The following is a 13,417-nucleotide window of genomic DNA, read 5'->3' on the forward strand; positions in this document are numbered from 1 at the left end:
GCCTGGGTGCAATGTCTACATATACGACGGATGTCAAAGTCTCACAGGGAGACGAACGAAGAGCCCCTCCTGGCCCTCGACGCTCTTCTTCAGGATGCATCCGAGGGCGGAGGAAAGACGTTCAGAACTCAAAATACGTCACTGGCTGACTTTGGACGCTGAAACGTCATTGAGCGGATAGGAGATGACGTTCAGATGCGAGTCGTTCTCCAGAAAGTTACACATGGAACATATGCTGAGGCTGGCGATGAGGCTACGCTGTTGGTCTTCTGCTTCCGCCCCGACTCGCACGATAATGCGAGTCGTGTGGCGCGGGCCTTCGTTAGTATTGTGTTCGTCGCCGCAGCCCCGGACAACGAGCCACTCACGGTCGACAAGATTGCTCCTGAGGGGCATCGGACTATATCATCTACGTCCGACGAAGTGTCAGTCACGAGTGGGGGTGAGATAGACCTGGGCGCTTCTCTCATCGTCGATGCCAGTGCCAAGGTAACAGTATCTGGGAAGGCCGCCATTATGGAGTGGAGAAACCGGGTGAAGTTGATATTGATTCGCTGTGTGAACCATAGTTAGGTTGCGATGGTGCTGGCAGCTGGTGTCACCACTGGTACACAGTAGTAACGCTCGGGGGCCAGCTGGGTGTTCAGTGGGGGCTTCGATTCATGGCGTGTCTGAGATCGTCTATTCAACGGGCGCTAAGCAGGAAGACACTGCACAGGATTTCTCTAAAGGCTGTATAAACGGAGAACACTTTTATGGTGACCAACAGGATCCTCTCGTCTTTCTTGGTGAGGGGGTGAGTGGATGTGGCAGTTCTCAGCTCCGCATCCAAGCAAAGTTCAAATACAATTGCGGATATGAGTTGGGATTTGAGCGCAAGTGGAGGTACTTGGTACTAAAAAAGTACAAACTGCGTATGCTGGGGACGAGCTGGCAATTGCAACCATAGAAGTAAGCGAGCGTCAGCGCTAGATAAGCTTACAGATTGATACCGTGCCAACACACCCCTTATAATTAACGGTCCTATTAGTAGCAATAGCTTCAGCTATACTATGTTTTTACTTTATTTTATAAATATTTTTTTATTTAATTACTTATTTCTTTCTTAAAAGTTATATATAAAGTCTTTAATAACTTTATATATATTCTTATAATCTTTTTATAAAGAAACTTTAAAAATTTTTTTTTATAGTTTTTAAATTCTTAAAAAGTTAATAATTATTTATAATAAAAATATAAATTAAAAGGAAATTAAGTTATTATATTTCTTTAAAAGTTTTAAAAATAAAGTATTATAAATTCTTTTTATTTTAATTTATCTTAAAATTAATAATTATATATTTAAATAAGAATTGTAATATTAATTTATTATATAAGGATTTTATTATATATATATATTTAAAAATACCTTTTAATATTTTAAAAGAATATAATATTAATAATAATAATTATAATAAAATAAATATTTATAATTTTAACTTTATAATATATAAATAATTAAAAGATATTATTTTAATAATAATATTAATTAAAATATTATAAAAGAATTATATAATACAATTAAGTTTAAAAATAATTATTATATAAATAAATTATATTAAAGGAAGTTTAATTAAAAATTATTCTTTTAAATATATGTATATATTAATAAAACCTTTATTAAATAAACTTATCGATTCAAGTACTAAATTCTTGTAGTTTGTTTGCAGAGCCTATCTGATATCCTTTGTCACTAAGGAAAGCGGGCAGTTGTTTCAAAACACTCCCCCGCCCAACAAACCTCTTAGACGAAGGTTTCCAATAGGTAAACCTATAAAGTAACGAAGAGTGTTCAAAAGACTATACAAGACCTCATTCTAAGTCTCGTATCCCAGTCCCACCTCCGCGGTCCAGAGACCTCATAGCCATTTACCCACTGATAAGTAGGGTCTTGATTTCGCGCCATGACGAACATCCCTATTCTCCTGAATTCGCAACCTTTGATCCGCACCAGGACGAGTCCTGAAGGAGAATTTGTGTGCGAAATTTCAAGAAGCCACAGGTCTGCTTGTTTCTTACTACCCCCGGCGGGCGCCGGCCAATCGTCTGGGTTTGCATCAGGCGGGACAGGACGTTCCGAGGGTTGTCGCGCCAGGGGTCTCGCGCCGCCGCCGCCGCCGATCAGGTCCAGAACGACGCGGGCATCGACAGCCACTTGGGGGTTGATCTCTGGATATTTCCACTGTAGTTCCCCCGCGTGGCCGAGGTGCTCGTTCGCAGCCCCACCGTCGGGGATGATGTAGTCCCAGAACATGTGGGGGCTGCCATCTGTTACTATCACGAAATTGCTGACTACCTCCTCATAGGACATCTGTGCCATGGGTGCGGTGATTTGCATGCGGTCGTGTAGCTTATCCAGGGCTAGGAAGGGTGCGAGGGGGTTGGCTGGCTTCAGGTCCAACTCTGTGATCGAGGCTAGGGTCTGTCCTTCGGGTCCCCAGGAGCTATGCATGGATACGGTGCCGTTGTTGGCGAATGGTGACCAGCTCGGGGCAATGTATGGTGCGGAGGAAGTAGAAGAAGAGGCTTCTGTGGAGGAAAGGAGTGACGTAAGGAGACCGCGAATTTTGTCTCTTTTCCTCCTCTTCTCTTTGCTTGTTGTGGCAACGGCGGTTGGTGGGTCCCCGTCATTCACATGATTCCAAAGCAATGAATGAGGTAGGGAACTCTCCCAAAGACCAGCGACATACCGGTCCTGGAGCAGCTTTTGCATCTCTTTGGCAATTCCCGATATGGCTGCCATTTTGTCCGTCTTGAAGGTGAGATTTCTTCGAGTGTAGTTGTGGAAAAGGCTTCCCCACTGCTGGAGGTACTCGCTTCTCGCTCGTTGGGAATGGCCGACCAATGTGGAATTTACTGGGTCGTTGAAAATCTGTCTTCTGACTTTGTCCTGCGTGTCCCAGTCGTATCTATCCTTAGGGTGGTCCACACCATACATTCTCTCGTGCTCCAGACATATCCACCGTGGAAGGCCTGAGCCAAAGACCAGCAGTCGAGGCGACAGCCAGGATTCCTGCAGGCACCATGCTCGAGTGTTGATTGCCTCGTCATCAAACTTTTTGATGTCGTACCCAAGATTTTCATCCCGGGCGAGGAATATTTCACCGAGTAGCTCAAAATTCGCCAACGTCTCGTCCTGGTCGTCGTCCGACACGTACTTGTAGACCGGCAGACGGGAAGATTGGAGGATAGACTGCAAGACGGGTTCTCGGTCTCCCAAGAATCCCTGGGTGGTGTCTGTGGCTGCCGCAGCCGAGATGGTGACCATGGCATTCTTGTATATCTCAGGCATTTGAGCGGCCTCGCGCGGCCAGTCGTCGTCTGGTGAGTCCTGGATGATGCAGAGTGCATCGACCCAGAGATAGCGGATTCCTACTTCGCGCGTGACCCGAATCGCATCCTGTACGGTCTGAGGGAGCTGTGTGACCCGGATCGACCTCTTGTGTTCCTCTAGGTTGCCCTGCAGCGTCTTAACCTGCGTGCCGGGGCCCCAGCAGTAACTGAGTGCTGCGTAGCGACCACATTCCCCTTTCGCGGTGACATGGAGCTTCACATGGTCGGGTTGTAGGTCTGTAGCAGTCCCGACATCTAACACTCGCGTTGGGAGGGTTGACTCCACAAATTTCGGACAGCCGTCGTGGTTATTAATACATTCGGATATCCAAGTACCGATCTCTCCAAATACATCTTCCGTGGCCACCCTGGGGTTCGCGGGAAACTTCGGGATGAGATGTTTTAGCTCGGGTGCTGTTTCATACTGACTGATTAGATACCTATGTGGTGTATGGGTCTTGAATAGCCGATGGGCCTCACTTTGAGTAAAAATACCCAGGTCCACCGAGAACTGGTGGAACTCTTCTTGCTGAATAAACCCAGTACCGCCCGACCGGCCAAATGTGAATGGATCGGCAACTCTAATGCTGATCTTATCTAGTTGCCTGCTGGAAAGATCGGGGCTTCTATTGAACGACTCCACGGGAATGGCTTCAACTCTGGCGTCGTTCTTGAAAGGCTGTACGCCAAATGCATGCCATGTTAAAATCGAACCAGAAAATTTCAACTCACCCAACCTCATGGACGATAGGGATCTCTTACCCTGCCGGAATCAATAGCTACTTTGAGCAGGAACTTGCAAAAGTTGCAGCCCTGATTCGCGATTATCAGGAGCTCTGATAGCGTTCCTAAGTTCACACTCCTGCCGTCTGCGAGAAGCTCAAGGGCGTCATATTGGAAGACATAGCAGGCTGTACAGGCCTGGATGCAAGAATGCGTTAACCCAGCGTCCTCGTCGAGGCACATGTTGCTTTAGTGAGACGGAGAGCAGGCGAGAGGGCCGCACGATGGTGCTGATAATATAATGCTAAATTTAAGACCAAAAGAAGAGAAAAAGAAGCATTTATAGAGCAGTTTACAGGTCGGATAGATTAGTGCTACCAATATAGTTTGCAGCTAGCCACAATTTCAGCCGCATCGTATGGCAACCAATAGGCTTTACAAGCCACCGGTTCAACAGCATAAAATTTCCTGATCAAGACAGCTCCGAAGGCTGAGGTCCATTTTAAGCGTGTCGCGCCGCTCGACCATACCCAATCGGCGATTATTATACGCTCGCCTCGACCAAACCCTGCCAGCGACTTGTCGCGTCTATTGACCACACACAATCCGCAGTGACTCTGCTCTCGTCGCTGCAAGCAACTTGTCGTCAACGGAGAAATGGCTCACCTTTTTACACATTAGACTGATGAAGATACATGGTCGTCCACATTGAGGCCCACGACTCATGCTAGTGCTAGCGCCTTGAAATCCTACAGTGCGGCACGAGGCTGAGGTCACGTGCCCACAGACGTACTGTATTCTCTCTGCACTGTTATTAACACTGTATTTTTTTTTAAACCTTGCCTTATTAACTATTTACCACTGCATGAAGGCGCCACATACATTTTATATGTATGGGGATTAAAAAACGAAACCACTTAAAATCCTACATTTACTCTCATTACCTAGGTACCTAATGTGAGAAAACAAGTAATGAGTCCGAAGCTTGTGAAGGTTTTAAAGCTAACTGTATACTAAGCCGAGTCAGGGTGTTCAAGTCTACTCATAGAGACATTTAAGAACTAATAGCCGCTATGCACGTTGTCGCTCAAGTGAAACATAATCATCCGCATACTTGAATGAACTGTTTGCTACTAACTTGGAAGTTTATAAGCTCTTCAAATGTTGCATGTCTTCCAAGGTTTGCAGTGAGTTTTCGTCTCAATTCGTATAGTCTCCACCTCTTTACAGTTAGGCAACAGCTCGCCAACTAGTGCAACATTCTGGCGGCTGATACTGGCTCGCTCGGATTGATATCAAGGGTGCTGACCAGCTTACGATAGTCACCATCCTGCTTACTACATGCTGCACGTCGCCCCGGCGTGACACCGAGGGCTTACGTACAAGCAGACCCTGTATGTATTACATCGGCCGAAGCGGCAGCATAAAGCAGACCGTTGTATCACAGCAACAAGGCAACGGCACGCACCCTGCATTATCAGCCGCCCTCGGAGACCGCGACAACCACTCCACGTGTCGCACGCAAAAAATAAGACACTTCACAACGACCACTATTCATTAAACCACAATCACCCACATACATACTTACAAACATATCCACCAAGCTCCTCATCTGAATCAACAACCCCCACGATAAAATGTTAACCGAACGCACCCTCCCACCCCGCTACGAGATCCGCACCCTAACACGCGAGCACATAGCCTGGGCGAACGCAATAATAATGCACAGCACCGCCTTCGCCTCCCCAGTCTGGTCCCGGCTCTACCCCGACAACAAGACGCGCCTCTGCTACGACCTCTTCCGCCACTCGGACTACCTCGTCAGCCACGCGGTCGCCTCGGGCCTCTCCCTGGGGATCTTCGACACCCAGTACACATTCCAACACGCAGACTCGGACGCGGCGGGCGGCAAGCTCCACTGGGACCTGGACGACACGGGCAGCGGCGCGGGCGAGGCGGACCTCGTGCGCCAGATGGACTTCCCCCTCCTCTCGGTGGCCCTGGCCTTCGACGCCTTCAACCAAATCGACGCGGCGCGCCTCGCGCCGCTCGTGGGGGTGATGCCGCTGCTCGCCGACCGCAACAGGATCCTCAGCGCGCGCGACGGGCGGGACCCGGGCGCGCGGGAGGCGACGGGCCCCGGCCAGGTGGCGCTGCGGAACTCGACGGCCACCAAGGCTGGGGAGGAGGGGAAGGGGTTCATGGGCCACCTGGCGCGGCAGATGATGCGGCGGCTGGCGGGGATGGGGTTCCGGGGCGTCCAGATACAGTGCCTGCACGATTCTGTGCACCGGGTGTGGAGCCGCCCGCCCGCGCCGTTCAGGGCGGAGGTCGTGGCGCGGTTTCACTGCTCTGAGGATGGGGATGGGGAGGTGAGGAGGTTGTTTAAGGGGTCGGTGCAGGAGGTTACGAAGGTTTATGTTTCGCTGAGGTGAGTGCGCTGGTACTATCTAGTATTGTCTACTACGGCATAGGAGAGGTGTCACGAGTGATGCCACTGCGCTATTCATGCAGAAGTGATGCCGGTATTTGCCATAGGCATATAGTCTCCTGTATCGTGACAAGAGGCAACTATCGCGGGTGGTGATTAGTCGTCATCTTCGGTGGATTGATTGAGCAGGCTATTTGCAAGCATTGGATCATCAATTGATTGGAATATTGACTGCCCGTATAGGCATGACTGACACAGTGAGCACTGCCGCCCCACTCTTGCCCGGCCAAGTCTCGCCACCTGTGGGCACAATTAGTATCTCGTGGCCGTTGTGATTAGTATCAACACCCGAGAGCCTCGGATTGCAGGGCACTTTGGCGAGGAATCGTGTAAGCCCTAGAGAGGATCCTTGACTGTCGATCCTGGGCAATTGCCCAATGAGGATTGGACCCTGACCGTTCGTCTCATTTAGTGGGGGCTGTTTTGTCACCCCCGCTCCTGCGAGCTGAGCTGGCTCATATTGATTGAGTCTTTATAGGGGCTGGTATCCAGACATCCGCAACAGTTTTGAACCACCAGTAAATGGTGTGTTGCACGACCTGAGAAAAACCCAAGAAACCATGGCATCGATCTACGAGTCTCTGAAGCAGGACCTCAAGGCCGGCAAGGTCATCGTGCCGGGCGATGCCGACTACGAGGACAGCATCAAGCGCTGGAGCGCGAGCTGCGTCCAGCGAACTGTGAGTTCTTATCTGATACCGGCCCGGCTCGCAACAACAAACACTCACTGAACCATGAGACCAGGCCGCAGTGATCAAGCCCACCTCGGCAGAAGAAGTCAGCACGGCGATCAGGTGGGCAAACAGCCACGCGCTCCCCTTCACGGTCTGCGGCGGCGGGCACTCGACCTCGGGCCAGTCGTCCAAGGGCCCAGAGGGCGTGGTGGTCGACCTGTCCCTCATGCGCGCCGTCACGGTCGACCCGGCCGCCCAGACGATAACCTACGGCGGCGGCTGCCTCTGGGCCGACGTCGACGCCGCCGCGGCGCGGCACGGGCTCGCCACGCCGGGGGGCACGGTCAACCACACGGGGGTGGGCGGGCTCGTGCTCGGCGGCGGGTTCGGCTTCCTCTCGCCGCGCCACGGCCTGACGATCGACGTGCTCCTCGAGGCCGAGGCCGTGCTCGCCGACGGCACCGTCGTCACCGCGTCCGAGACGGAGAACCCCGACCTCTTCTGGGCCCTGCGCGGCGCGGGGACCAGCTTCGCGGCCGTGACGCGCTTCACGTCGCGCGCGTTCCCGCAGCGCGACGTCTGGGCCGGCGTGCTGGTCTTCTCGCCCGAGCAGCTGGAGGGTGTCGTCGCGGGCGCCAACGAGGTGCTCGCGGCCCAGGACGGCGGCCAGGCGATGCTGCTGGCGTTCGGGTACTCGCCGCCGGGGCCGGGCGGGGAGCGGGGGCGGGCCATCGTGGCGCAGGTGTTCCACAACGGGAGCGCGGCCGAGGGCGAGGAGCGGTACGCGCCGCTGCTCCGGGTGGGGCCCCACGTCAACACGGCGGCGGCGATCCCCTACGCGGCCGTCAACGGGCTCGCGAACGGCGGGGTGCCGCACGGCGGGCGGTACCAGTTCGGCGCGGCGAACGTGACGTACCCGGTGGACGCGGGCGTGGTGGCGGACGCGGCGGCGGCGTGGTGGGGCGGCATCGAGCGGCTCAGCGCCGGGGGGGAGGACCTCCGCGGCAGCATCATCGGGTACGAGCTGTTCCCCAGCGACGTGGCGCGCGGCGTGCCGGCCTCGGCGACGGCGTTTGCGAACCGCGGGCGGTACTTCAACGTCGCGGTGCTGATGAGCTGGCGGGACGCGCGGTCGGACGCGGCGGTGCGGGCGTTCAAGCAGGAGGTGGCGGGGATGATACGGCGGAGGGGGTTCAGCGGGGACGAGGTCGGGGGCGAGGGCGTCGGGCAGTATAATAACTACCTCGACGGCAGCATCAGCGCCGAGGGGGCGTTTGGGGCGAATGCGGCGCGGCTGAGGGAGCTGAAGCGGCGGTATGACCCGGAGAACCGGTTTGACAAGCTGTGGAAGCTGGCTTGATGACAACTGGTCAGTTGGTGTTGGTGTATATCGAGTCAGTTGGTGTTGGTGTATATCGATGATATGTTACTAGTGGTGTTATGGGTAGTGGGTCTGAAGTTGTTGCTGGGTATAGATAGACGTTGGGTGCCTATTGTGGGTAGACTAATAAGACTAAGTATCCACGACGATATCACCGTTCAACTTTCTTCTGCCCTCGACGTTACGGCCATGGTATTTCTCTGCCGGGGTCGGGTAAATAGAGACTGTCAGTCAGTCAGTCAGTCCTATTGCATATTATTGCATGCCATGATGCCACTGATTCGGACATGAACCCAAACATCAGATCGGAAAGGACTTCAGGAGCACAAGCACACAAGGACACAAGGACACAGCTTATCGACTCTGACCGCCCGTCACTGCGCTCAAAGCTTGAAGCTTGTCGTACACAGTGTGCCAGTGCACAAACTCGTCGTTCGTGTGACCGCCGTGCCGAGTCAAGGAGGACCGACGGCCACCATAATACCCGATCTCAGCACGATCGAGGTGGGATCGAAGTGGGGAGCAGAGTTGAGGGAGATCGCCAGGCATGCCCCGTACTACACGTGTATGTACCCACAACTGCCACTCGGCCCTGCTGCGTACTGCCGATGCGGGAGGAACGAGTAGTGAGTGTCACGGTGGGGGCTCGGTATTCTGGAACAGGAGCTGAATACCGGATGGGTCCAATGTACAAGGTAGGTTGTGGGTAAGTACTTTGGTATCCGTAAGTAAGCAGGCATCACATGATATACATCCAGGGCGGGTCAGGGACCAACCAACCATCACAAGGTTTAGAGGCTGGTTCGTGCGAGTGGTGAGGATGCATGCTGCAGGTTGCAGGTTGCAGGCGCTGAAACATTATTCGGCTCAGGTGCGGTTGGTGTCACGCCGTATCAGGCCTTGGGGAGGAAACCTCGGAAGGGAGCCTTGGAACCTCGGAACCATGGAGAGAGAATTATACGTCTGCACCAACATGAGCCCATGACTGATGCACCCCTGTCCGATCCCACTGCGGCTCCGTCCCCTTCGGCCAGGTTTACCGGTGGTGCGGCGAGTCAGGCACTCCTGGCAGGCCGGCACGACCAGAGTAATTATCGTCATATTAGCGGGTATAATTTCGAGTACGGGCGCAGGTCGAACCCTAACCTAGATCTTTGACACGCCCTCGGGAATAACTAAACCTTCAGGGTTACATCCCCAGGCCGTCTGCGCCGTCCGATGCCTGCTGCCCTGTTTGGCTGTTTGGCACGCACCCGGTCTGCGGGAGCAGGCACTAACTAACATCTCACCCCTGGACCTGGGCAGGAGCGACCTAGGGTGCAACGGTGGGAGTTAAGGCTAGGCTGAAACGGGGCAAGCCCGGGGGCGGGCACCAACCGCCGCGTGCAATTGGGTGGCAGGCAGTCTGGCAGGGCAGGGCTGGCAGGCAGCGCCCAGGGTGGCCAAGACTTGGACCCCCAAAAAGGCGGGCGGGTGATCCAGGGTCCAGTGTTCTTTGGGGGGCCTTGGGGGACCTTGGGGGGCAATGGCGTCATACGTCCTCAACCGTGTGCGTACCTGGGGTGAGGATTGTCAGGCAGCATTTCCCTTTTCAAGTGTGCCCACTCTGCCAGTCTGCCCGCAGTGGCGCCTCCCCAGCAGGTGCACGAACACAGACAGCAGGAGGTGAGAGCGAGAGAAAAGAGGCCGATGACAGGAGGGACCAACAGGGGAATTATCCAAACCCATCAAATCCCGACATTCCCCTCTTTTTTTTTGGCTGCACCTCTCTCAGCTCAGCATCCGTCCTGCCGTATCTTGCCCGTTCTATTTCCCACCTGCCCTCTCCACCCACCCTTTTCGGGCTTTGTCTTTTCTTGCCTCGTCTCCCATCATGGTTTCTCGCCCTGGGGGTCTCGCTCCAGACGGCTTCTCATTCTAATCTCGTCTGGCCAAGACGGTCACATGAGACCGCGACAGACTGACGTCCTTCAATCCGTCCCGTCAAACAGCAACCATCAATCATCATCCATGACCCAGACAGGCACGCCCCAGTTACCCAGCTAGCTTGTACCATAGTCAAGCGTAGTCTCCTGCAGCTCTGTCCCTCTCTTTGTCGACCTCACCAGCCCGCCTCGTCTCGTCTCGTCAGCCAACCAGCCAACCAACCAACCAACCAACCCACGCTACCGACCGAGCTCTGCCCATCAGACAAAAACCACAACCCACAGCCCAGCCCAAAACTACAGACCGCCCTAGCTCCCAGCCTGGCATGGCCAGCACGCTCCGCTCCGACATGGCCGCGACGGCCGACCCGCAGGCCTCGTCGCCCTTCTTCGACCGCCTGCCCTTTGAGATCCGCGAAAAGATCTTCGACGAGCTGTGGGCCCTGCACGACACGCGCTGGCACGTCCACTCGGCCGGCGACCACGTCGTCCCCGCCTTCCCCTGCATCACCGCCCCCGACGACGACGACATCCGCTACGCCCGCTTCCAGGCCTCCCGCGGCGTCGAGGCCCTCACCTGGGAGTCCCGCCTGCGCTCGCCCTGGAACGCCCACTGGCGGTGCGCCGAGGCTGCCGCCGTCAGGGCCACGAACCCCAGGACGGGGAGGACCGCCTCGCCCAGGGACATTGTGCGGCGCCGGCCCGGCTTCGCATCGCCGTCCTCGCCCCTCCTGGTCTGCAAGCGATGGTAGGCAGCCTTCATATGGAATCTCCCGTGTCTTGATATCACATACATATATACCCATATCTGATACCACACTCAAGACTAACACGCCCACCAGGTACGCCGAGAGCATCGGGCCCCTCGAGGACGCCCTCACCTTCGTCTTCACCGACATCATCGTCGCCAGGGACTTCCTGCGCGCCCACGCCCCCGCCCGCGACATCCGCAACGTCGAGCTCAGCCTGCGCGTCAAGCCCCTCATCACGGAGCTCTACCTCCCGGGCCCGGACGGCGGCGGCGGCGGCGGGCCCCAGCCCCACGTCGCCGGCGCCCCCGTCACCGCCGCCGACAACCCCTGGGAGGACCTGAGCCGCCGCCTCGCCGCCCTGCCGCGCCTGCGCGAGCTGCACGCCTACCTCGACTCCGAGGACCTGCGGCCCTGGCACAAGCGCGTCAGCGAGCGCGCCTTCCTGCGCCGGCTGCTCCGCGCCCGCGCCAGGCGCCGCTTCGTCCTCTACCTGCCCGCCGTCCCCGCCGACGCCCCGCTGCAGGGCCTGCCGGGCACGTACCTCGGGGACGGGGACTGGGACGGCGACGGCCTGCCCGGCGGCGGCGGGGCCGGGGCCGGCTGCGCCGCCGTCGTCGTGAGGGGGCCCAGGCCCAACAACTGGCAGCTGCATCTCTCCAGGGTCAGTCAAGCGCACCTGCTCCGTCGGCACTAGGCCGAACTCTTTTTTTTTCTTTTTCTTTCTTTTTTCCCCCCTTTTGTTTTTTTCCGAATCGAAATGCTGACGTCTGTGTCTGCTTTTTTCCTTGTGTTGCAGATATCGCATGTCCTCCCGGAGAACTGGACCCATACCCTGTGGAACCAGGCGCACGACAGGGTCATGCCGCAGTATGCGTGATCCAGGGGGCGATGGGAAGGGGCGGGGGCGGGGGTGAGGGCGGGAGAGGGGGACGAAGGGGGGACGATCTCGTGTTGAAGGGGGGGATCATGATGGTGGGGGTAAATCCATTATATTGTTAGGGATGTATTGCTTGGGCGGATAACGGGGGATGGGAGAGATGTTAGGATGAGGAGTGGTGTGTTGCTAGGGGAGGCGGGGCATGATTTTTGGTGTTGTATGATGGTGGTGGGAGAGATACTTGCTACCCTCGCCCCGCGTCTCGACTGTTTCGCCGTGGACATTCGACGCCGCGGCCGCGGCATATGTGCTGATTTGGGTGGGAACTCATTTCTGCTAGGTATTTTGAACGGGGAGAGGGTGGTTGTGTGTATAACATGTACCTATTTATTTCTCAATCACGGGAGGCGCAGAGTTGGTTCCTTTCATGGGCATAGGTAGGGGTTTTATTATTTACTAGGTATGCTTAGACACTTATTAATTTAATATAACTCTAATAAGATAGAAAGGAAAAGAAGGTTCTATAATAAATAATTTTAAAAATATAGTATAAGTAGTTATTAACTTATTTAACTTAATATAAAAAATAAAAAAAATAAAAAGAAGTTTTTAATAAATTTTATTATTTAATTATAAAATATAAAATAAAATATTATTTATATATAAAATAATATTAATATTAATAGTTATAATTTTATTATATATAAATAAAGTTAAAAATATTACTTTAATAATAATATTAAATAAAATTATAAAGCTAATATCTACTTACCTAATAATTATATCCATTTATCTAGTTTTTATTATCTACTTATTTAATACCTCTTTTAATATATATAGTTTATATAATATTATATATCTATTAAACCTATTTTATAATAACCTAAAAATTATATATTAAGTACTTTTATTACTATATTTTTATAATAAATATATTATTTAATAGAAATAAAATAAAATTAATTTATATAAATTAAATTAAATATTTATATATTTATTTTTAAGTTAAATAAGAAATAAAGAAATTCTTCTTTTTAATTAAATATAATAATTTTTTTATTTTAATATTTAATTATTACTTATTTTATTATTTTATTATTTTAATAATAATTATATTAATAATTATATAATTATAATTATATTAAGTTTATAATTATATTAATAAAAGTTAAAAAAGATAATAATAGTTTATTAATTAATTTTATTTTTAGTTTTTATTATA

The 13,417-nt window shown here is 52.5% G+C and overlaps 4 protein-coding genes across 4 annotated transcripts; 3 read left to right on the forward strand and 1 right to left on the reverse strand.

Moving 5' to 3' along the window:
* Positions 1-1,640: 1,640 nt before the first annotated feature.
* Positions 1,641-4,376, reverse strand: KVR01_012143 (uncharacterized protein). Its single transcript, XM_044791503.1, has 3 exons — positions 4,135-4,376; positions 3,853-4,051; positions 1,641-3,786 (listed from the first exon to the last, which is right to left on the reverse strand). The coding sequence occupies exons 1-3, from the start codon at positions 4,336-4,338 to the stop codon at positions 1,832-1,834; spliced, it is 2,358 nt and encodes a 785-aa protein (XP_044638721.1). The 5' UTR covers positions 4,339-4,376; the 3' UTR covers positions 1,641-1,831.
* A 1,180-nt stretch (positions 4,377-5,556) lies between these two features.
* On the forward strand, positions 5,557-6,739 carry KVR01_012307 (uncharacterized protein). The gene has a single exon (XM_044784145.1). The coding sequence runs from the start codon at positions 5,733-5,735 to the stop codon at positions 6,528-6,530; it is 798 nt and encodes a 265-aa protein (XP_044638885.1). The 5' UTR covers positions 5,557-5,732; the 3' UTR covers positions 6,531-6,739.
* Positions 6,740-7,067: 328 nt separating this feature from the next.
* KVR01_012201 (uncharacterized protein) lies at positions 7,068-8,868 on the forward strand. The gene is made up of 2 exons (XM_044783521.1): positions 7,068-7,266; positions 7,331-8,868. The coding sequence occupies exons 1-2, from the start codon at positions 7,147-7,149 to the stop codon at positions 8,618-8,620; spliced, it is 1,410 nt and encodes a 469-aa protein (XP_044638779.1). The 5' UTR covers positions 7,068-7,146; the 3' UTR covers positions 8,621-8,868.
* A 1,274-nt stretch (positions 8,869-10,142) lies between these two features.
* KVR01_012206 (uncharacterized protein) lies at positions 10,143-12,236 on the forward strand. The gene is made up of 3 exons (XM_044792402.1): positions 10,143-11,314; positions 11,409-11,979; positions 12,115-12,236. Exons 1-3 carry the CDS (start codon positions 10,893-10,895, stop codon positions 12,193-12,195), a joined length of 1,074 nt encoding a protein of 357 aa, XP_044638784.1. The 5' UTR covers positions 10,143-10,892; the 3' UTR covers positions 12,196-12,236.
* Positions 12,237-13,417: the final 1,181 nt, after the last annotated feature.

This window comes from Diaporthe batatas (assembly GCF_019321695.1).
Source record: "Diaporthe batatas strain CRI 302-4 chromosome Unknown Contig00018, whole genome shotgun sequence".
Classification (NCBI taxonomy): domain Eukaryota; kingdom Fungi; phylum Ascomycota; class Sordariomycetes; order Diaporthales; family Diaporthaceae; genus Diaporthe; species Diaporthe batatas.